Raw genomic sequence first — 21,737 nt, forward strand, 5'->3', positions numbered from 1 at the left:
GAATAAGAAGCAAACTATGTTCATTGAATTAAAGAAAGTAACACTGACAGAGCGTGTCACCAACTTTTTGAAGCAATTTGAGCGCATCACTGCTAGTCTGCACCACACTGAAGCAGGAGGTCTTTAACGCTGGCCAAGAATGTTGAAATAATATCCAAACAATGGACATTCCACAATGAAATATATGGGAAAGCTGCTGATGGTGTGTTTGACGGAAATGCAACTGAAATAAATTACCGTAGAAGTCTGCCTTAGTTAAAATTACATTCTATTGTATTGTTTTCATTCGGGCTGTCAAATAAAAGGACCCATTATTTGTAGACACATTTTATTTTATTTTCATAATGTCGTTCAGGAACATTTTTCAAAGTTTTACTAAAATGCATTTATTTGCACAAAACTTGGTGACAGTTTTATCCGAAGTTCTTTCAAATATTCTTTGAAATTTGCCAGCGAGCATTCCAGTCGGAGTCAGCTCACTCATTTTTGTACTGACATTAATCTGTGTGTTCATGATTAATGCGATCATTTTTTGTGATTAATCACGAGTTAACTCATTAATTTGGACGGTCCTAGTTTTTATACAATATTACTTATTCAAAAGTTTGTTTTTCTTTTTTAAGGGCATGTCCCATGTTAAAATTGTAATGGCCAATCACCAATTAAATTGAATTAAATCGTTTCCATTGCAGACGCTGATTTGAGACAAGTGTTTTGAGTTAAGAGCTCCATTACAGAACCCAAGAAAGCTCAAACATTCTGTATAACCAGAATGTATAACCAAGGACATTTCTGTTGCTTTTTCATGCTTCCGACCGGCAAAAAAGATCATCTAGAAAATCGTATCTATCCATTTTCTGTATTGCTTTTTCTCATTTAGGTCAATGGTGAGTTAGGGGACCTCCACATACTCCAAAGTCTTCCCAAAAGAGTATAATCAGCTACAAAACAGGGTTCGGTTTTCATATTTTCTCTTCTCTTCACTTCCTGTTGGTCAGTGTTTCTTAATTATTTTCTGTTACACTCCACCTAGGAAGAAGAAAACATGCCCCCCACCGCACTCTCCACCGTGACTAAATAGTATTATTTGTCTATAAAATTGATATAAGTACACCTCTGCATTACAATGTATCCTTGTTAACATTAAAGAGAACATTTTTTAAAAAAAGCCACGACCTGTGATGCAGGTTATGCCTGGTCATGCTTTTTGTTGTCGTCTCCTTGGTTTTGAGTCTCTTTATTTCAGCGCATCTTTCTTTGTTTTTGCTCTGATTGCTAGGTGCGCTGATCACACACACCAGTTTATGTTTATTGATGAGTGTCCCCACCAGTTGCTGCCACTAATCACGCCCCTTTTTATACCCGTCTCACCCGACCAGTACTTGCGGGATTTTTGTTCGACGTTAATGACTGTTTATGTTTGGCTAAATGTACCCTACTACTCACGTTGTTCAGGTTTTGCTAAAAGCTTTATGTTCGCTCTGCTTTCCGTGCGCTTTTTAGCGGCTCGACTGGGTTTGCATGAAATGCTCAGTCATTCACAAACAACGATGGGGTGAGGGTCACCACTTTATGAACAAATGCGTGAGCAAATTGTCCAACAGTTTAAGAACAACATTTCTTAACCAGCTATTGCAAGGAATTTAGGGATTTCACCATCTACGATCCATAATATCAGAAAATCTGGAGAAATCACTGCATGTAAGCGATGATATTTGTACACAATATGCAGTACTTCAGGCGGTACTGCATAAAAAAGTGACATCAGTGTGTAAAGGATATCACCACATGGGCTCAGGAACACTTCAGAAAACCACTCTCAGTACCTACATTTGGTCGCTACATCTGTAAGTGCAAGTTAAAACTATATTATGCAAAGCGAAAGCCATTTATCAACAACACCCAGAAACACCACCGGCTTCGCTGGGTCCGAGCTCATCTAAGATGGACTGATGCAAAGTGGAAAAGTGTTCTGTGGTCTGACGAGTCCACATTTCAAATTGTTTTTGGAAACTGTGGACGTCGTGTCCTCCGTACGGAAGAGGAAAAGAACCATCCGGACACATCTGCGGTCCCCTCCAAGGTTTCTCATTGTAATCCCATCGGGTTGGGGTTTTCCTTGCTCTGATGTGGGATCTGACGTCGTTGTGGCTTGTGCAGCCCTTTGAGACACTCGTGATTTAGGGCTTGTAGAGGTTTCCCTATTGTGGTGGGTTCTCCTGACGACACCTCCCTGATACCGAAGTACATGTCAAACTACTTCCTTAACCTAAATGACCGCAATAACCACAACACCAGGGGGCGCTCCACTAACCACGTTAAACCCAGATTCCGATCTAACAAAGGTCTTAACTCATTCTCTTTCTATGCCACATCAATGTGGAATGCACTCCCAACAGGTATAAAAGAAAGGGCATCTCTATCCTCCTTCAAAACCGCAATAAAAGAACACCTCCAGGCAACTTCAACACTAAACTAACACCCTTCCCGGATTGTTAATAATCAAATGTAAATAATCAAATGTAGATACTTTTTCTTATGCCTTCTGATCTCTCTCTCTCCATGTCCACTACTTGCTGTACATATACTACCAAGTCAGACCTACAGTTTCAATTAGGGATGTCCGATAATATCGGCCTGCCGATATTATCGGCCGATAAATGCATTAAAATGTAATATCGGAAATTATCGGTATCGTTTTTTTTATTATCTGTATCGTTTTGTTTTTTTTATTAAATCAACATAAAAAACACAAGATACACTTACAATTAGTGCACCAACCCAAAAAACCTCCCTCCCCCCATTTCTTTCTGTTATCAATATTCTGGTTCCTACATTATATATCAATATATATCAATACAGTCTGCAAGGGATACTGTCCGTAAGCACACATGATTGTGCGTGCTGCTGGTCCACTAATAGTACTAACCTTTAACAGTTAATTTTACTCATTTTCATTAATTACTAGTTTCTATGTAACTGTTTTTATATTGTTTTACTTTCTTTTTTAATTCAAGAAAATGTTTTTAATATAGTTATCTTATTTTTTTATTTTTTTTTTAAAAAGGACCTTATCTTCACCATACATGGTTGTCCAAATTAGGCATAATAATGTGTTAATTCCACGACTGCATATATCGGTTGATATCGGTATCGGTTGATATCGGTATCGGTAATTAAAGAGTTGGACAATATCGGAATATCGGATATCGGCAAAAAGCCATTATCGGACATCCCTAGTTTCAATATCCATTTCTCTGTTCTCAATTGTTGACCGATGATAACAACCAAACCTAACCCCCCTCCACACCCCGGATTGTAAATAATGTAAATAATTCAATGTATACACCCTGATGATTATCTTGTGTGATGACTGTATTATGATGATAGTATATATCTGATAGTATATATCTGTATCATGAATCAATTTAAGTGGACCCCGACTTAAACAAATTGAAAAACGTATTCGGGTGTTACCATTTAGTGGCCAATAGTACGGAATATGTACTTCACTGTGCAACCTACTAATAAAAGTCTCAATCAATCAATCAATCAATCTTCGTGAGCTCGGTAGACAGGTTGAATCAAGTCTTTTATTGACATACAGCAGTATGGTTTGCCTTCCAGCAATATATCTCTCGGACTTTTCAGTCCGGCGTGTCTCTGCTCTTCGTGTCTCTGTGTGTGTCTCTCCCTGGCTCCGACTCCAACCACGTGTCTCGGCCCTGCTGCTGCTAATAAAGGCGACAGGTGATTAGATAACCAGCCCCAGCTAGGCAATCTACTCACCTGCCGCTGGCTTCGAGGCCGGTCCTTATACACCCCGCTCCGCGGCAGGCCCGCAGACCACACCCCCCTCCACATACCTCCACCGCCAGACTCAGGCCGGGAAGCCGTCCGGCCACGCCTACTTCCCCCCTCCCTGTGTGGGAGCGGGAGAGGAAGTCAGCCACGGCCATCTGTGCCCCTCGCCTGTGGACCACTCTGAAGTTGTAGGGTTGTAAAGCTAGATACCAACGGGTGATCCGCGCGTTGGCATCCTTCATGCGGTGGAGCCACTGGAGGGGTTTGTGGTCTGAGCAGAGGCCGAATGAGCGTCCCAGGAGGTAGTACCGGAGGGCACCGACCGCCCACCGGATGGCGAGGCACTCCCTCTCCACCGTGCTGTACCTTGCCTCCCGGTCTGAGTTTTCGACTGATGTATAGCACCGGGCGGTCGACGCCCCCCACCTGCTGGGACAAAACAGCTCCCTGCCCGATGCCGACGCTCATTGCAGTTTTATCTGGTAAAGCGAATGACTAGAGGCCGTGGGGCCGAAACGATCTCAACCTATTCTCAAACTTTAAATGGGTAAGAGGCCCGGCTTGCTGGCTTGTAGTCAGGCGTGGAATGCAGTGAGCCGAGTGGGCCACTTATGGTAAGCAGAACTGGCAAGGCGGGATGAACCGAACGCCGGGTTAAGGCTCCCAATATGGGGCTGGGGCGCTCGGCTGCTTCCGCGGTCCTCTCCTCCCTTTGCGCCTCCCGGTCCTCCGCCAGTGTCACTGCTGCTGCCAGGTCTCGTGGGCGGTGGTAGCGGACCCAGGCCGATGTCCGCGCCGGGATCGCCTCCAAGAACTGTTCCAGGACGAGTCGCTCCATGACCTGGACGTCGCCTTCGCCCGGCTGCAGCCAGCGCGTCGCCCCGTCCTGCAGTTGCTTCCCCAGCACGAACGGCCGGTCCTCTGGTCCCAGGCGCAGCACCCGGAACTGGCGTCGGTGGTCCTCGCTGGTGCAGCCGGTCCGGTCCAGCACCGCCTGCCTCAGATCAGAGAAGCGCACGTGGGATTCCGCCGGCAGGCTAAGCACCGCCCGCTGTGCTTCTCCCGCGAGCAGCGGCAACAGCCTCACTCCCCACTCCTCTTCCGGTCATCCGCACGCCGCCGCCGTGGCCTCATAAATGTCTATAAAAGGCCTGGGGGTCCTCTGTCTCCCCCATGCACTGCATGGAGACGGCCGCTGATGTTGGCGGTGCCGCTCTGACCCGGTGCATCATTGACTGCAGAATCAGGCTCTGCTGGGCCACCTGGCGTTGGACCGCCTCGAGCTGCTGATGACTGGTCGCCGTCACCTCCGCGAGAGTCTGCGCCAATGCTGCCAGGGGTTCGGATGCCTCCATTGTCTGCACTTCAGCTATGTTGGGCGCCAGATGTAGAGGTTTCCCTCTTGTGGTGGGTTCTCCTAACGCCGACAGATCTTCGTGAGCCCGGTAGACAGGTTGAATTAAAGGCCTACTGAAACCCACTACTACAGACCACGCAGTCTGATAGTTTATATATCAATGATGAAATCTTAACATTGCAACACATGCCAATACGGCATATACTGTACTTATAAAGTAACTTATAAAGTGCAATTTTAAATTTCCCGGGAAATATCCGGCTGAAAACGTCTCGGTATGATGTTTGCGCGTGACGTCACGGATTGAACGGAAGTATTGGGACACCATTGTGTCCCAATACAAACAGCGTCTGTTTTCATCGAAAAATTCCACAGTATTCTGGACATCTGTGTTGGTGAATCTTTTGCAATTTGTTTAATGAACAATGGAGACAGCAAAGAAGAAAGCTGTAGGTGGGATCGGTGTATTAGCGGCTGGCTACAGCAACACAACCAGGAGGACTTCGAGTTGGATAGCAGATGCGCTATCCGACGCTAGCCGCCGACCGCACCGATGATCGGGTGAAGTCCTTCGTCGCGCCGCCGATCGCTGGAACGCAGGTGAGCACGGGTCGTGATGAGCAGATGAGGGCTGGCTTAGGTGGAGAGCTAATGTTTTTAGCATAGCTCTGTCGAGGTCCCGTAGCTAAGTTAGCTTCAATGGCGTCGTTAGCAACAGCATTGCTAGGCTTCGCCAGGCTGGACAGCATTAAGCGTGTGGTTACAGGTCCAGGGTTTGGTTCGGTGTCTCCTGATAGTAAAAGTAATAGTAGTATTGTTGATCTTCTGTCTATCCTTCCAGTCAGGGGCATGTTTCTTCTGTTTCTATCCGCAGTTAAGCACGATGCTATCACGTTAGCTCCGAAGCTAAAGTGCTTCACCGATGTATTGTCGTGGAGATAAAAGTCACTGTGAATGTCCATTTCGCGTTCTCGACTCTCATTTTCAAGAGGATATAGTATCCGAGGTGGTTTAAAATACAAATCCGTGATCCACAATGGAAAAAGGAGAAAGTGTGGAATCCAATGAGCCCTTGTACCTAAGTTACAATCAGAGCGAAAAAAGATACACCCTGGCGTCCTGCACTGCACTCTAATCCTTCACTCTCACTTTCCTCATCCACGAATCTTTCATCCTCGCTCAAATTAATGGGGTAATCGTCGCTTTCTCGTTCCGAATTGCTCTCGCTGCTGGTGTAAACAATGTGCAGATGTGAGGCACTCTTCAACCTGTGACGTCACGCTACTTCCGGTACAGGCAAGGCTTTTTTATCAGCGACCAAAAGTTGCGAACTTTATCGTCGATGTTCTCTACTAAATCCTTTCAGCAAAAATATGGCAATATCGCGAAATGATCAAGTATGACACATAGAATGGACCTGCTATCCCCGTTTAAATAAGAAAATTTCATTTCAGTAGGCCTTTAAGTCTTTTATTGACATACAGCAGTATGGTTTGCCTTCCAGCAATTTCTCTCTCTGACTTTTCAGTCCGGCGTGTCTCTGCTTTTCATGTCTCTGTGCGTGTCTCTCTCCCTGGCTCCAACTCCAACCACGTGTCTCGGTCCGGCTGCTGCTAATAAAGGCGACAGGTGATTAGATAACCAGCCCCAGCTGGGCAATCTACTCACCTGCCGCTGGCTTTGAGGCCGGTCCTTACACACCCCGCTCCGCGGCAGGCCCGCAGACCACGCCCCCCCTCCACAGGGCCATATAAACTTTGATTGATTGATTAAGACAATATAACATACAGTACATACATAAACGTGGATGCATATGCAAAAGTGCAATATATTTATCTGTACAGTAATCTATTTATTTATATCTGCACATTATTGCTCTTTTATCCTGCACTACAACGAGCTAATGCAACGAAATTGTGTTCTTATCTGTACTATAAAGTTCAAATTTGAATGACAATAAAAAGGAAGTCTCTAAGTCATAATCAACCTTGTATCGATGTCCTGCGCCTGCTGGGCACCACTGCCTCTCACGAGAGATACACCCAGGAATGGGGGACTTATGAATCCCTTCCCCGCTGTCGTGCATCTCCAACATTGTGCGATTACACATTTCAGCATGTTCTTCACCTGGAGCCATTTGGCGCCGCGGATAAATGACGTCACTTGATTTATCCAGGAGCGATCCTGCATCAAGCCATTAATTGGATGAGACAATAAAGGAGTAAAAAGCCACACGTGTGTAAATACATTAACCGCACAGACACACGACCTTAAATAGCTCCCCTTCCTCCTCCTCCTCCTCCTCCACCTCCTCCTCCTCCTCCTCCTCCGGGCCTAATGTTAACATCTTTGCATTTGTAACACCTGGCAAAGATTTAATGGACTTGATGTGCTACTATTCCCCGGCGGAGGTCCACGTCGCGAGAAATCCGAGCGACAGACATATGCCCTTACTTAATGGCCTCTGCAATTATGCATATCTACGGGAGTTGAAAATATAAATGTCAGTCGGAGGAAAAGAACTGATTTATGTCTTTTTTTCCTTTTCTTTTTTTTTTTTCTGGTGGTGGGAGAAAGACGGGAAAAACGCCGTGCGGGGCTATATCGAGCACCATTTACAATATGCAAATGGGAACTGGAGCTTCCAAACGCACAAATGCAGAAATTTCATCAGTGGCCAGAGTTCAACAACTCTTCAGTCTTCAAGTGTTGGGATAATGGTCACAGTGACTGCACATCGCTGCAATTCAAAAACCTCCGCTATCCATCGCTGGACAGCTTTTGCCACTAAAACAACACAGATAAAGGAGTGTGTGTGTGTGCGTGTGTGTGTGTGTGTGTGTGTTAGTGTGAGTGTTGATGAGTGACGGACAGGAGAGGACGGTACATACAATTCACAGTGCTCCAACTGGCAGCCTGCCTTTTAACACCACTACAGTATGTTTGCCGGCGACAGACAAGGAACACTTACGCATCGCCGTGGGCAACCAGAGTTGTGTCCCGCACGGACACACTGCATCATGGGAACAAGTCCGGGCTACGGCATGGGCGCACGGTCTGGCAGCTTGCGACTGGTGACGGGTGAATGATAGGGGTGTCGCGAGCCGATTCGGAATTTGACATTGCCGATACGACTCAGACATTGTTTTTTTTTTTTTTTTAGAACGATACGATCCGTAACGATTCAGTGAGTTGATATCGATTCCGTAGCTTTTTAGCAAAAACAAATAAATAAAAAAATCCACCAGTGTGACTGAAATAATTAGTGGACACTGCAGGTGGTGTTTTCTATATTTCTGTTATTTCTTGTAAGGAAATTAGGTAGGCGTGTCAAAAAAATTAGAAATGAATAAATTAGAAAAAAAAACAATTCTTATTTGTATCGATTAAAAATCAAAAATCGATTAAAAAACTTTTTTTTTTTCTTTTTTATCAGTTCTGTCCAACAACTCAGGCAAATCATAATGTTGATGTACAGTAGACGCCCATATCTGCTCTACACATTTACTTTAGAAGAGAAGTGTGGAATACTTCTCTTGTTGCCTTATTTGTCATTTGACTTTATTAAATGTTTGGGTGGAATTTTGCGAAACAAAAAGCGTAAACCACTATTGTTAATTTTGTATAACGTTTTTATTTTCCATCCATCCATCCATCTTCTTCCGCTTATCCGAGGTCGGGTCGCGGGGGCAGCAGCCTAAGCAGGGAAACCCAGACTTCCCTCTCCCCAGCCACTTCGTCCAGCTCTTCCCGGGGGATCCCGAGGCGTTCCCAGGCCAGCCGGGAGACATAGTCTTCCCAACGTGTCCTGGGTCTTCCCCGTGGCCTCCTACCGGTCGGACGTGCCCTAAACACCTCCCTAGGGAGGCGTTCGGGTGGCATCCTGACCAGATGCCCGAACCACCTCAACTGGCTCCTCTCGATGTGGAGGAGCAGCGGCTTTACTTTGAGCTCCCCCCGGATGGCAGAGCTTCTCACCCTATCTCTAAGGGAGAGCCCCGCTACCCGGCGGAGGAAACTCATTTCGGCCGCTTGTACCCGTGATCTTGTCCTTTCGGTCATAACCCAAAGCTCATGACCATAGGTGAGGATGGGAACGTAGATTGACCGGTAAATTGAGAGCTTTGCCTTGCAGCTCAGCTCCTTCTTCACCACAACGGATCGATACAGCGTCCGCATTACTGAAGACGCCGCACCGATCCGCCTGTCGATCTCACGATCCACTCTTCCCTCACTCGTGAACAAGACTCCAAGGTACTTGAACTCCTCCACTTGGGGCAGGGTCTCCTCCGCAACGCAGAGATGGCACTCCACCCTTTTCCGGGCGAGAACCATGGACTCGGACTTGGAGGTGCTGATTCTCATCCCAGTCGCTTCACACTCAGCTGCGAACCGATCCAGTGAGAGCTGACGATCCTGGCCAGATGAAGCCATCAGGACCACATCATCTGCAAATTATTTTTTATAAATGGCTGTGATGATAATGTAAATGAGGGATTTCTAATCACTGCTATGTTGGAATCCTTATTAATATTGATACTGCTGTTGATATTAATTTTTTTGTTTGACTACTTTTGGATTGTTTTGTGTCATGTTTGTGTGTCTTCTCAATTGCTCTGTTGATTACTATTCTCAATGTTGGTTTTGGAATTGGAATTGTATTATTATGGTATTATTGTATATTATTTTGTTGGATTGATTATTAGAAAAAATAAAAATAAACTATTTTTTTAAGTAACTTAAACATTTATCAGAGCCGTTTGTCTATTGTGTAATTAGTCAGAACTGTCACACAATGTTATTTTTAAAAAGTATTGATTTTAATCAGAATCGATTCTGAATCAAATCGGTACCCCCGTGTGGTGCCCAAAGATTGACAGCTCTGGCATTATGTATAAATTAATTATAGAAACAAGCAAGCAAGTCAACAACAATTAATTGCCAATGCATTCACATCTTATTTGAATAAAGTTCAACCAACACCTTAGGTTGAATTAACAAGAGGAAACAATCAAGCAATCAAGCAATTTTTCAATAAAAGTACAGTAACTGACATTTTAACAGTAGATTTGTTACTTTTGCTGTTGTTTTTCTGACATAAAATAATGCAATATTAATATGAAAAATGCGACCAGTCACATCCTTTAACGTGGCCAGCCACATTATTTTATGTGGTCTTCCACAAAATTTTATGTGGCCCACGACATCATTTTATGTGGCCCATTGCATCATTAATTGTCGTCTGCCACACTATTTTAAGTGGCCAATTACATCATTAATTGTGATCTGCCACAACATTTTATGTGGTCCACCGCATTGTTTATTGTGGCCCGCCATATCATTTATTGTGTCCTGCCACAATATTTTATTTGGTCCGTCACATCACTTAATGTGGCCCGCCATATTATTGCTGCTGCAAGACATATTTAACTGGCCCACCACACTATTTTAAATGGCCCATTACATCATTAATTGTGATCTGCCACAACATTTTATGTGGTCCATCGCTTTATTTATTGTGGCCCGCCATATCATTTATTATGACCTGCCACAATATTTTATTTGGTCCGTCACATCACTTAATGTGGCCCGCCATATTATTGCTGCTGCAAGACATATTTAATTGGCCCACCACACTATTTTAAGTGGCCCATTACATCACTAATTGTGGTCTGCCACATCATTTTATGTGGTCCACCGCTTTATTTATTGTGGCCCGCCATATCATTTATTGTGGCCTGTCACATTATTTTATTTGGTCCGTCACATCATTTAATGTGGCCCGCCATATTATTGGAGCTGCAAGACATTTATTTATGTGGTCCGCCACACTATTTTAAGTGGCCCATTACATAATGTTATGTGTTCTGCCACTTCATTTTATGTGGTCCATCGCTTTATTTATTGTGGCCCGCCACGTCATTTATTGTGGCCTGCCACATTATTTTATTTGGTCCATCACATCATTTCAGTCGGCCTGCCATATTATTGATGTTGCAAGACATATTTATGTATGTGGTCCACCACACTATTTTTTGTGGCCTGCCACACTATTTTAAGTGGCCCATTACATCATTAATTGTGGTCTGCCAAATCATTTTATGTGGTCCACCGGATTATTTATCGTGGTCCACCGGATTATTTATTGTGGCCCACCATATCATTTATTGTGTCCTGCCACAATATTTTATTTGGTCCGTCACATCACTTAACGTGGCCCGCCATATTATTGATGCTGCAAGACATATTTATCAATGAGGCCCGCCACTCTATTTTAAGTGGCCCATTACATCACTAATTGTGATCTGCAACATCATTTTATGTGGTCCACCGCTTTATTTATTGTGGCCCGCCATATCATTTATAGTGGCCTGCCACATTGTTTTATTTAGTCCATCACATCATTTCATGCAGCCCACTATATTATTGATGCTGCAAGACATATTTATTTATGTGGTCCGCCACATCATTTTATGCGGTCTGCCACAGTATTTCATGTAGTCAGCCACATCATTTAATCTGGCCCGCCATATCATGTAATGTGGCCCGCCACGTCATTGGTGTGGCCTGCAAAAGGATGAAAATAAAAAGAGCACCTTTTGGCTAAATGTATTTATTCTTTCAATTGTGACATTTAAATGAACACCCAAATATCTGCCTGTCACCTTGACTTAGGGTTTCAGAGCAAGTAAACCATCAATCTGTTAGTAAAACATAATAATTAGGGCTGTCAAAACATTAATCTTTACTTCAGATTAATCACATTTTGGAATTTTGGATTAATCACATCGCTTGCATAATTAAAAACTTGGTTGAGAAAAGACCCCGATATTTGTAGACAAATGTAATTTTTTTATCAGAATGTCATCAAGAAACCTGTTTAAATGTCTTACTTGAATGCATGTCATTTATTTGCACAAAAGTTGGTAACAATTTATTTAAAAAATGGAGTGCACTAACATCTTTTCAGGTATTTTCTTTTTTCTAGTGTCGATAAAATCAATCGACTCCCTTTGAAAACGATCTTGGATCAATAACTATATTCCCAGAGGCCAACTTGCCAAACACAGATCTATATACTTAAAATTTAGGAATATAAATCGATGTATCGATCAATTGTTACACCCCTAGTAAATGACGGCGCTTCACTGATACCGTGTTGGTAATGGCGCCATCTGCTGTATTGAAAAAGTCACTACATGTAGCCTGTAAATAAAATAAATACCAGTAAATTCCTGACTATAATCTGCTACATTTTCCCTACACCTTGAACCCTGCGGCTTGTAAAACGGAGTGGCTAACTTATGGACTTTTCTTTGCTGACGGCAATAATAAAAATAATTATATTTTTTTTTAAAAGAAGCAAAAACACTAAGAGGGTATTTTATTGTTTGTGATATGGCGCCATCCTTTGGACAAATTCGCTCACTGCAGGTGCTGCAGTGTCCTTCCATTTATCAGTAGTCCTTTTTTTCTTTCAGCCTGAGTGCTATTCAGTCTTCTAGCCGTCCATAGCGCTTCTACTTGTATGGCTTTTTCATTCATAACTCCAATAAACTTTTTTAAGTTTTACAATGTAACTAAAAATGTTTATACTTACTAAACCGTCCCATGTGTGATGCCTGTAGGAGTGTCTTCGTGCATATTTGTTGTATGTGCTATCGCAATGTCATGACGCTAGCGTCATTAGCTTTGGCTAATGTGCTAACATGTTTACGAGTGTCTTTGCTAGTATTAGGGACGGCGTGGCGAAGTTGGTAGAGTGGCTGTGCCAGCAATCGGAGGGTTGCTGGTTACTGGGGTTCAATCCCGACCTTCTACCATCCTAGTCACGTCCGTTGTGTCCTTGGGCAAGACACTTCACCCTTGCTCCTGATGGCTGCTGGTTAGCGCCTTGCATGGCAGCTCCCGCCATCAGTGTGTGAATGTGTGTGTGAATGGGTGAATGTGGAAATACTGTCAAAGCGCTTTGAGTACCTTGAAGGTAGAAAAGAGCTATACAAGTATAACCCATTTATCATTTATTATTAACTTACGGCATTTTCTTTTGTATTGTTTCAGTTTCACAAATTCCTCAGTAAACTCACCAAGACGTCACCGTGGAGTCGTTGAGTCTGTTTAGCTGATTGGAGAGCTGGCTTCCACAGCTAGTGGGTCCATGACGATGACTTCTGTTTTGTTTGATCAGCCGTTTTACTGCCACTGTTTGGAAACAATTAAAGTATGTACATAAACATATATAGAATCTTACTGTGTAAATAACTCATTTTGTAACGTATATATATCTGCGACATATAGTCCGGTGCGGTTAATATATGGAAAAATACTGTTTTCTTCTAAAATGTTGTGGGTGTGGCTTATATACCAGTGCGCTCTACAGTCCGGAAAACACTGTAGTTAGCAAATAGGAAAAAATGTATATGAAATTGGGAACATTTACTTTATTTTTAAGCTCACTTCTGGATTTATCATTTGACTTCAGTCCATTTTTAACCATTTGGATACAACTATTACAAAAAAAACATAAACAGTGTAATAAGAATGCAAACAGGTGTAATGTACCCAGAAAATATTTAAATATTGACACTAATGTAGGCAGTTTTTTTACTTTAAAAATGTCATTGCTCAAAAAAAAATGAATAAAAAGCAATGTTGTTATGAAATATTTACCTATTCAAGACTCCAATTACTTCACATCAAATAATCCGTTTTGAAAAAAAGGTCATTTGCCATTAAAAAAAAAGGGTTTTCTTTGAAAAAAAAAGGGCATAAAACATGAAAAATAGAAATGTTATGGCAACAGATAAAACACAAAAGTGTTGAGGAGCCAGGAGGAAGGTCAGCCTGGTCTGCAACCATGGAGGAACACGAAGGAAAGAACGACCGGAGAACAGGTGTGTGTGCAATCAGTCTAAGTAGGGTGTGGTGATTACTTGCTGCCAGGTGTCCTTCCCGCCTTCCGTTGCTGCCATGACAACGAGGGAGGGAGAGCAACAGACAGAACAGAGTGGGAGCAGAGCGGCCAGGAAAAACATACAGGAGGAAAACAAGAATATGACAAACAGGAAGTTTAAAAAATAAGAGCGCTAGATAGGAAACTAACAATAAAGTGACAATATGTACTGTGACACACAACAACATTTGTATTCTTGTTTAACCGGCTCATTGTGTTCTCGGTAGGAATCATTTAACCGACACTAGTAACATATCAGTGCTTTAAAAATGGTGCCAGTGCCCAAACATAACAAAACAAACAAACAAAAATTGCAATGACTTTTCATTTTCATAACATTTCGTGACATTTGGGTTAAGCAGACTAGTAATTGAAAAAGTTAAAAATATATAAATTATATGATAACTATGTAATGCATTCAAAAATATAAAATTAAGTCTACGACAAATTGTCATAATTATGGCAGAAATATGCAATATAGAGAACGTGCAAAAAATGACTTGCTTGTATTAGTCATAATTCCGAGGGTTCATGAATGCATCACTCGCTGTAACCATCATTGCTGCATAACGAGGGAGTCCTGTCACTGTGTTGTTGTTGTTGTTGTTGTTGTTGTTGTTGTGGCTACTTTTGGGCATTAATGGTGTTATGAATCACAAGTGGACTCTCCAGGTTGTCTTCGAAGATGTTTTGTCTATCATTTGAGCAGGCTTCATCAGTTCACGCTCAAAGACTAACTAGTACAGCTCCAGTCTGAGAGGATGGTGTTGTCTCCATGTGTCGATGCCCTAAGAACTATATACTGTTTGCCATACTGGGTGCTTTTGTGTGTGTGTAATTTATATTTTTTCTTTTGCCATTATTATAATTATTAGAAAAAGTGTGAAGATAGCCATACAACCTAAAATGGAACATCATTGCTGGTCTCAAATTTGCGGCCTGCAGGCCCATATTTTTGTTTAGAGTGTCAAACTTAAGGCTCGAAGGCCAGATCTCACCGCTTAAGTTTCTAGATCAATTTTAGAACTATCCATCGATTACAAGTTTTTAGAATTTGTTCATGTTTTTTTTTTGTTTGTTTGTTTTATGCCCTGTTTTTTTAAAGAAAACTATTTTGTTTTATGGCCAACACATAATATGCAAAGTGGAATGTTTAATGTGAAGTATTCAGAGCCTTGAATTGTTCAATAATTAAAAACATTTATTTTGATTGATTTTTGATAGTTTTAAAGAAGTTGCTCTTGAAGTCAACATTTAAACTTTTTCTCAATACATTTCAATTGTTTGCTCACTCTATATATATTTTTAAATAATATATTCTAGAATGTGCCGTGGGTCGTTAAGACATTAGTTACGGGCCACACTTTGGACACCATTGCCTTAAGGCCTACCATAGCTCAGGGTCACAATAGCTGTGTGCAAGTAGTTAACAACGTTTAGTCACATGGTTAAACCAGGATTGTGAGGTCAATACATTGTGCGGCCTGCATCACCCACACCCTTCCTCTTTGAGTTTGAGATGCCTGACTTACACACATACACCAATTTACTTTGATTACTTCAACAATGCTGACAAAATAATAATTTGTGCAATACATATAGAATATCACGGAGGATCAGTACAAGTCTGTTCACCTTTAAGGTAGATCTGGCCATCATTTTACTGTGTTACTCTATTACACGTTTTTTTTTATTTCATGTGAAATAAAAATATTTTAATGTACAATTATTTCATAAGTGTACGATACACTGGCAGTTATTGGACATTACCCCAAATCCAAACCCGACACATAAGTCCTTCGTTATTCAAAAGGCATAAAAACACTTCAAATATTTGTTGTCAGCTAATGATAGCGATTTTTGGATTAGAGATGTCCGATAATATCGGACTGCCGATATTATCGGCCGATAAATGCTTTAAAATGTAATATCGGAAATTATCGGTATCGGTTTCAAAAAGTAAAATTGATTACTTTTTAAAACACCGCTGTACGGAGTGGTACACGGACGTAGGGAGAAGTATAGAGCAGTTGCGTCTCCCAGTCATACTTGCCAACCCTTCTGATTTTCCCGGGAGACTCCCGGATTTCAGCGCGCCTCCCAAAAATCTCCCGGGGCAACCAATCTCCCGAATTTCTCCCGATTTCCACCCAGACAACAATATTGGGGGCGTGCCTTAAAGGCACTGCCTTTGCATGCCGGCCCAGACACATAATATCTACGGCTTTTCACACACACAAGTGAATGCAAGGCATACTTGGTCAACAGCCATACAGGTCACACTGAGGGTGACCGTATAAACAACTTTAACACTGTTACAAATATGCGCCACACTGTGAACCCACACCAAACAAGAATGACAAACACATTTCGGGAGAACATCCGCACCGTAACACAGCATAAACACAACAGAACAAATACCCAGAACCCCTTGCAGCACTAACTCTTCCCGGACGCTACAATATACACCCCCCGCTACCCCCCCCCCCCCCCACTCCCCCCAACCCCACCCACCTCAACCTCCTCAAGCTCTCTCAGGGAGAGCATATCCCAAATTCCAAGCTGCTGTTTTGAGGCATGTTAAAAAAAAGAATGCACTTTGTGACTTCAATAATAAATATGGCAGTGCCATGTTGGCATTTTTTTCCATAACTTGAGTTGATTTATTTTGGAAAACCTTGTTACATTGTTTAATGCATCCAGCGGGGCATCACAACAAAATTAGGCATAATAATGTCTTAATTCCACGGCTGTATATATCGGTATCGGTTGATATCAGAATCGGTAATTAAGAGTTGTACAATATCGGAATATCGGATATTGGCAAAAAAGCCATTATCGGACATCTGTAGTTGTCTAGTATGTTCACTATTTTTTTAAGGACCAAATTGTTCTTCGATTGCAATAAAAAATATATGTTTAATATACCCTCTGATTTTTTTGTTAAAATAAAGCCAATAAAGGCCATTTTTTGTGGTCACATTTATTTAGAAAAGTATCGAAAAGGTATCGAAGTACATTTTGGTACCGGTACCAAAACATTGGCATGAATACAGGACATGCTTTAAACATTATTAATAATGTTTTTTTATTAATATGATATTTTAACCCTTTAAAGGCGTTTTGATTGATGTCTCATTTTGTAATTAGTATACATTTGCATAAGATGGTTTAATTCCCTAATTTCAACCTTTGACAATATTTGATCAAAAGCTCTTCAAAATGGCAAAAAAAAATGGTTTTAAGTTTACTGAAAATTTTGACCAAAAAAAACAAAAAGTGTTTTTAAGCTTTTCAAAAACTCAAAGACTTTTATGTCATGTTTGGCTTTTAAGAACATCAAAATCGTGGCCCCCCCAGTTTGGTTGAATGCACAAGGTTGGGGAGTATTTCACACCTGTACATGTAAAGGAAGTGTAATTATTTAACGTGAATGCTGCTATTGAATCAATTAAATAAGCGGCAAATCATCACAAGGTGGAAGACACGACAAGAGAAGACGTCCATATTAATGTTCATACTCGGGATTCATTTCTCTTGATGTTTGACTGGATGTGCAAAGCCAAGAACAGCGAGAGAGGATCAAATAATCACATTGATGTCACCGCAAAAAAAGAGAATCTTGACGTTCACGTAAGGGGAACAACTTTGAAGCGGAAGGCAGCAGTGACTAACATTCACTTGGGGGGGAAGCCTTGTGAGTCACCTGAGCTTGGACATAGGGCTAAAGTGTGGATCCACAGGTGCGTTTATTTCAGGATGGGAACGCACTCTTCCCAGAGAGAGTGGGGACGGGGGAGTATTTTTTTTTATTTCAAATGATGCAAAGGGAGAGAAAAAATTGCAGCTGGCAGAAAATGTTTATTTTTGTTCATCATCGTCATAAAAATAACAACATCAATATCAACGTAGTGTATTGTAGAAACTGCGCATATGTACAAAACCTTTATATGAACAGTTAATATAACTTAAGGCGAGTTAAATAACTTTTTCTTTTTTTTTTTCTTTTTTTTTTTTTTTTTGCAATACCCTGTCAGTGACAATTTCACCAAACTGTCAACTTTCCAGGCAGAAGATACCGCGTCAAAAGTCCTTCAACCTCGCAGCAATGTGTGCTACCTGATTACTCAAAAGCAATTGTTCATATTATTCGCTAGTCGGTGCTAGCTTGACATATTTCTGTACATGTAAAACCATTTTCCTGAAAATTCAGTGCACATTCTGCTTCCCCCCACTCCATTTTTTTTAATCCGTCATAATCGTACCAACAATGGGATGAAGTGCAAAAACATTTTAAAATACTGAGTTACTGAACAATAGCCCTCAAAAACCAACACATTATTGAGGATTTGTCGAACATTTCGCCCCCAAAATGAGGCTGAAATGTGTGATAAATGTAAAATATACACTCAGCTATAAAAATACAAGGAAGTACAGTAATACAAATATATTTATTTCCCATTAATGATATATCTTTCACAATTTGAACAACACAAAAGCCAACACTGACAGCTAAATAAGAGTAAACAAACACTAAGTTTGATCCATGGCTAAAACCATAAATATGTTAGCTTACATTCATATTCATAGCCCTGGCTGCGGGGAGCCGGTCGAAGGGTTACGATGTTCCAGGTTAAAAAGGAAAGTAAAACATGCACAATAATTGCCACTATTCTAAAAAGCAGGGAGGAAAGAAAAAAAATAGAACAATCTGAATACAAATCAAGTGCAACCCAGCCTGGATGAGAGGATGGAAGTAGGAGCTGTCCAGTTGTGAGGTGCTGAACTGCAGCCATGCAGAACCCGCATAGCAAAAGACGTTGCCCTGACTTAGAAGTGGCGGCGAGGCGACACGTGCTTGTTGGCTTGCTCGCCCACTTTCACAACCTGGCGACGCCTGCTTCAATTCGGCCTTGGGTGACGAGGGCGTAGCGGGACCCTTCCCTGTCAATTCCCGCCTTCGAGCGTCCACCGTCTTTAAGCACGTTAGAATAAAAATCGCGGCGGCGCTCACGTCTTCAAATGCCCTCGGAGAGAGCGAAGGGCCACGCGCTGGGAGTCACCTGTGGCTTCAGCTCCATTTTCTCCTTCTGCTTCTGGTGCACCCGGCCGTGCCGCTTGCGCTCGTCGCTGCGGGCGAAGCGCTTGCCGCACACGTCGCAGGAGAAGGGCTTCTCGCCGGTGTGAGTCCGGGTGTGCGTGGTCAGGTGGTCGCTGCGGCTGAAGCTGCGCAGGCAGATGCGGCACTGGAAGGGCTTGTGGCCCGTGTGGATGCGGATGTGCCGGTTGAGCTCGTCCGAGCGGGAGAAGCGCCGGTCGCAGCTCTCCATGGGGCAGGTGAAGGGTTTCTCCTTGGCCGGGCCGTGGGCGGAGGAGGCGGCGGGGGTCTTGCGGGCCCTGGGGGGCTTGGTGGTGGTGGTGGCGGCCGGGGCGGGGGCGGTGTTGGCGCGAGTGGTGTAGCTCTGCACGAATGAATCCGACAGCAAGGAGGAGTAGAGGATGGAGTCTATGGTGCTGGGTAGGGCCGGTGACGCGTAAAGGGAGTCGACTTGATTGGGCGCCTGCGGGGGGTCTGGGTACGGCTTCAGGATGGGCGCCGGGAGGTACCCGTTGTAAGGGTAGCTCTGGGAGCAGGTGTCGGAGAAACAGGGTTCTTGTTTGATGCCTCCCTCCACTTTGAACTCAACTTCCGGGTTTGGGCACATGGCGGGGAAGGTGTCCAGAAGCTCCTTCACGTCCATCTGCTGCTCCGGCGGGAAGTCGTTGGACATGGGGAAGGTCTCCGCCTGGAAGCTGCTCTCCAAACAGTCCGACTTGAACGCCCCCCACTCGTAGCTCTCGAACTCGTTCTTGACCACCACCGGGAAGGAGGCCGCCTCGGGTTTGGGCTCGGCCTTGGTCTGCAGGAAGCTGAGCTGGGACGTGGAGGCCTCCGGCGCCGGGAGGTCGGCCTGGTCCTGGACGAACCCCATCTGGTGGTCGGCGAACGGTTGCCTTTTGACGTCCCCGAAGTGGGCGACGTCCACGGGCGGCGTGTAGGAGGCCCCCCGGCTGTTGGCGCCATGCTGGGCCTCGGAGAGCGACGCGGTGGATATCCCCACGATCTCGGTGATCATGTTGAGGAGGGTCTCGGTGGTGCACGGCGCTCCCTGAGACGCCTCCACGTAGAAGCTGCCGGAGTAGGCGAGCGCAGAGGGGGCGTAGGTATCTTTGGGACCCTCGCAGGGGTTAAAAGCGTATTCCGAGTTGGAGGCTTCAGTTTTGAGCGTGGCGGGGGCTCCTTCTGTTCAATCACACACACAAAATAAACTTTTGTCAAGCCTTTTTATATTTTATTTCGAAAAAAAAAAAAAGAAAAAAAATGTTACATAAACATTCATTTGGCACGCAGACGCGTCGACGCCAATCACGCAGCAAACAAAAAAAAAGCCTCGTCCTTCAGGCGCACAAGAAAATTCCCTTGCATGCAATTTTTTTTTTTTTTTTTTTATTTTTTTTTTTTTTAAACTCACCGTGGCCGAACTGTGCAGGCACCGACGAGCGCTCGGCGTCGGCGAACACGTCCTGGTTGTCTTTCCGCTGCACGCCGGTGTCCATTCCCAGAGAGGAGCCGTCAAACTGCGGGTAAAAAGAATCTTTGGCGTTCAAATCCATATTGTTCAACATAATGATGCACTTTGACAGCTCCGCTTCGCGCAGGTGGGGGTGGTGAGCGGGGTCTGCAGTAGAAAATAAAAAAGATGCCTTAAATCCCTTCGACCACCTCCTTTTTTGGTGTTCGATAATGATCCTCAAATGTGTTTTTCTTTTTCATATAAATATTTTAAAAAAAAAGGCAATTAGATATTCCGTCTCGTCTGTCGTTCCGTGGTCATTTGCTTGCTGAGGCGTTCACGCCGCTACCTTTATATACACTTCGGCGGCTCCCTCAGCCCTCCTCCCCATTCATCAGCTCCAGTGAGAGGATTCCCCGCTGCGTGTAAACTTCATGCCCATATATGGACAGAGGATGTGACGTAGCACCCCCCCTTTCAGGCGCTCTCTCTCTCTCTCTCTAACTCTCTCTCTCTAACTCTCTCTCCTCTCCCCGGCTAGCAGAGATGGAGACTGACGTTGCAACAAGTGGCGACCAGAACCACCGGAATTATTCCCCGAGGCGGACATGTTTGAAACAATTCGGTGTGGCGAGATGGACACAGCAAAGCATACAGTGTTAAAAAGAAATATATATTAATAATGAATAAATAAAATGGCAGCTCACTCGCCAAATTCTACCTTAAAAATAACAGTGGTGCCATTTTCCCATTTACCGTAATGCATTGTAAAAAAACGACTGTATATTTTACAGCAAACTCCTCAGTCACCAAAATAAAAGTGGTGGCGTTTTTCCATTTACTGTAATGTATTGTGAAAACACTGACCGTAGATTTAACAGTAAAAAAAATGTAAAAATTAAAGTGGTATTTTTTTCCATATAAACTGTAAAAACAACGACCGTAGAGTTGATCGTAAATAAACTGGCAGTTCAGTGGTCAGAATTGTACTGTAAACATAAAAGTGGTCATGCTTTTCCATTTACAGTACCACTGTAAAAAAATAAAGATCGTAATTTAATGTAAAAAA

At 43.2% G+C, this 21,737-nt stretch overlaps 1 protein-coding gene and 1 long non-coding RNA gene across 4 annotated transcripts in view; both read right to left on the bottom strand.

Annotated features, from left to right (window-relative positions):
- The window catches only part of LOC133633596 (uncharacterized), a 58,905-nt gene extending 44,869 nt beyond the window's left edge, over positions 1-14,036 (bottom strand). Inside the window, exons 1-3 of one of the 3 annotated variants that reach the window (XR_009821797.1) lie at positions 13,832-14,036; positions 13,249-13,363; positions 6,624-6,771 (exon numbers count right to left, since the gene is read on the bottom strand). This is a non-coding gene — a long non-coding RNA (uncharacterized LOC133633596). Of the gene's footprint in view, positions 1-6,623; positions 6,775-13,248; positions 13,364-13,831 lie in introns of those variants that run through there. The other 2 variants (XR_009821798.1, XR_009821796.1) reach the window with 2 other exon arrangements.
- A 3,919-nt stretch (positions 14,037-17,955) lies between these two features.
- On the bottom strand, positions 17,956-20,978 carry LOC133633598 (early growth response protein 1). The gene is made up of 2 exons (XM_062026169.1): positions 20,627-20,978; positions 17,956-20,397 (listed from the first exon to the last, which is right to left on the bottom strand). Exons 1-2 carry the CDS (start codon positions 20,778-20,780, stop codon positions 19,133-19,135), a joined length of 1,419 nt encoding a protein of 472 aa, XP_061882153.1. The 5' UTR covers positions 20,781-20,978; the 3' UTR covers positions 17,956-19,132.
- Between the last annotated feature and the right edge of the window lie 759 nt (positions 20,979-21,737).

The sequence above is a fragment of the Entelurus aequoreus genome, linkage group LG18 (genome assembly GCF_033978785.1).
Source record: "Entelurus aequoreus isolate RoL-2023_Sb linkage group LG18, RoL_Eaeq_v1.1, whole genome shotgun sequence".
NCBI lineage: Eukaryota > Metazoa > Chordata > Actinopteri > Syngnathiformes > Syngnathidae > Entelurus > Entelurus aequoreus.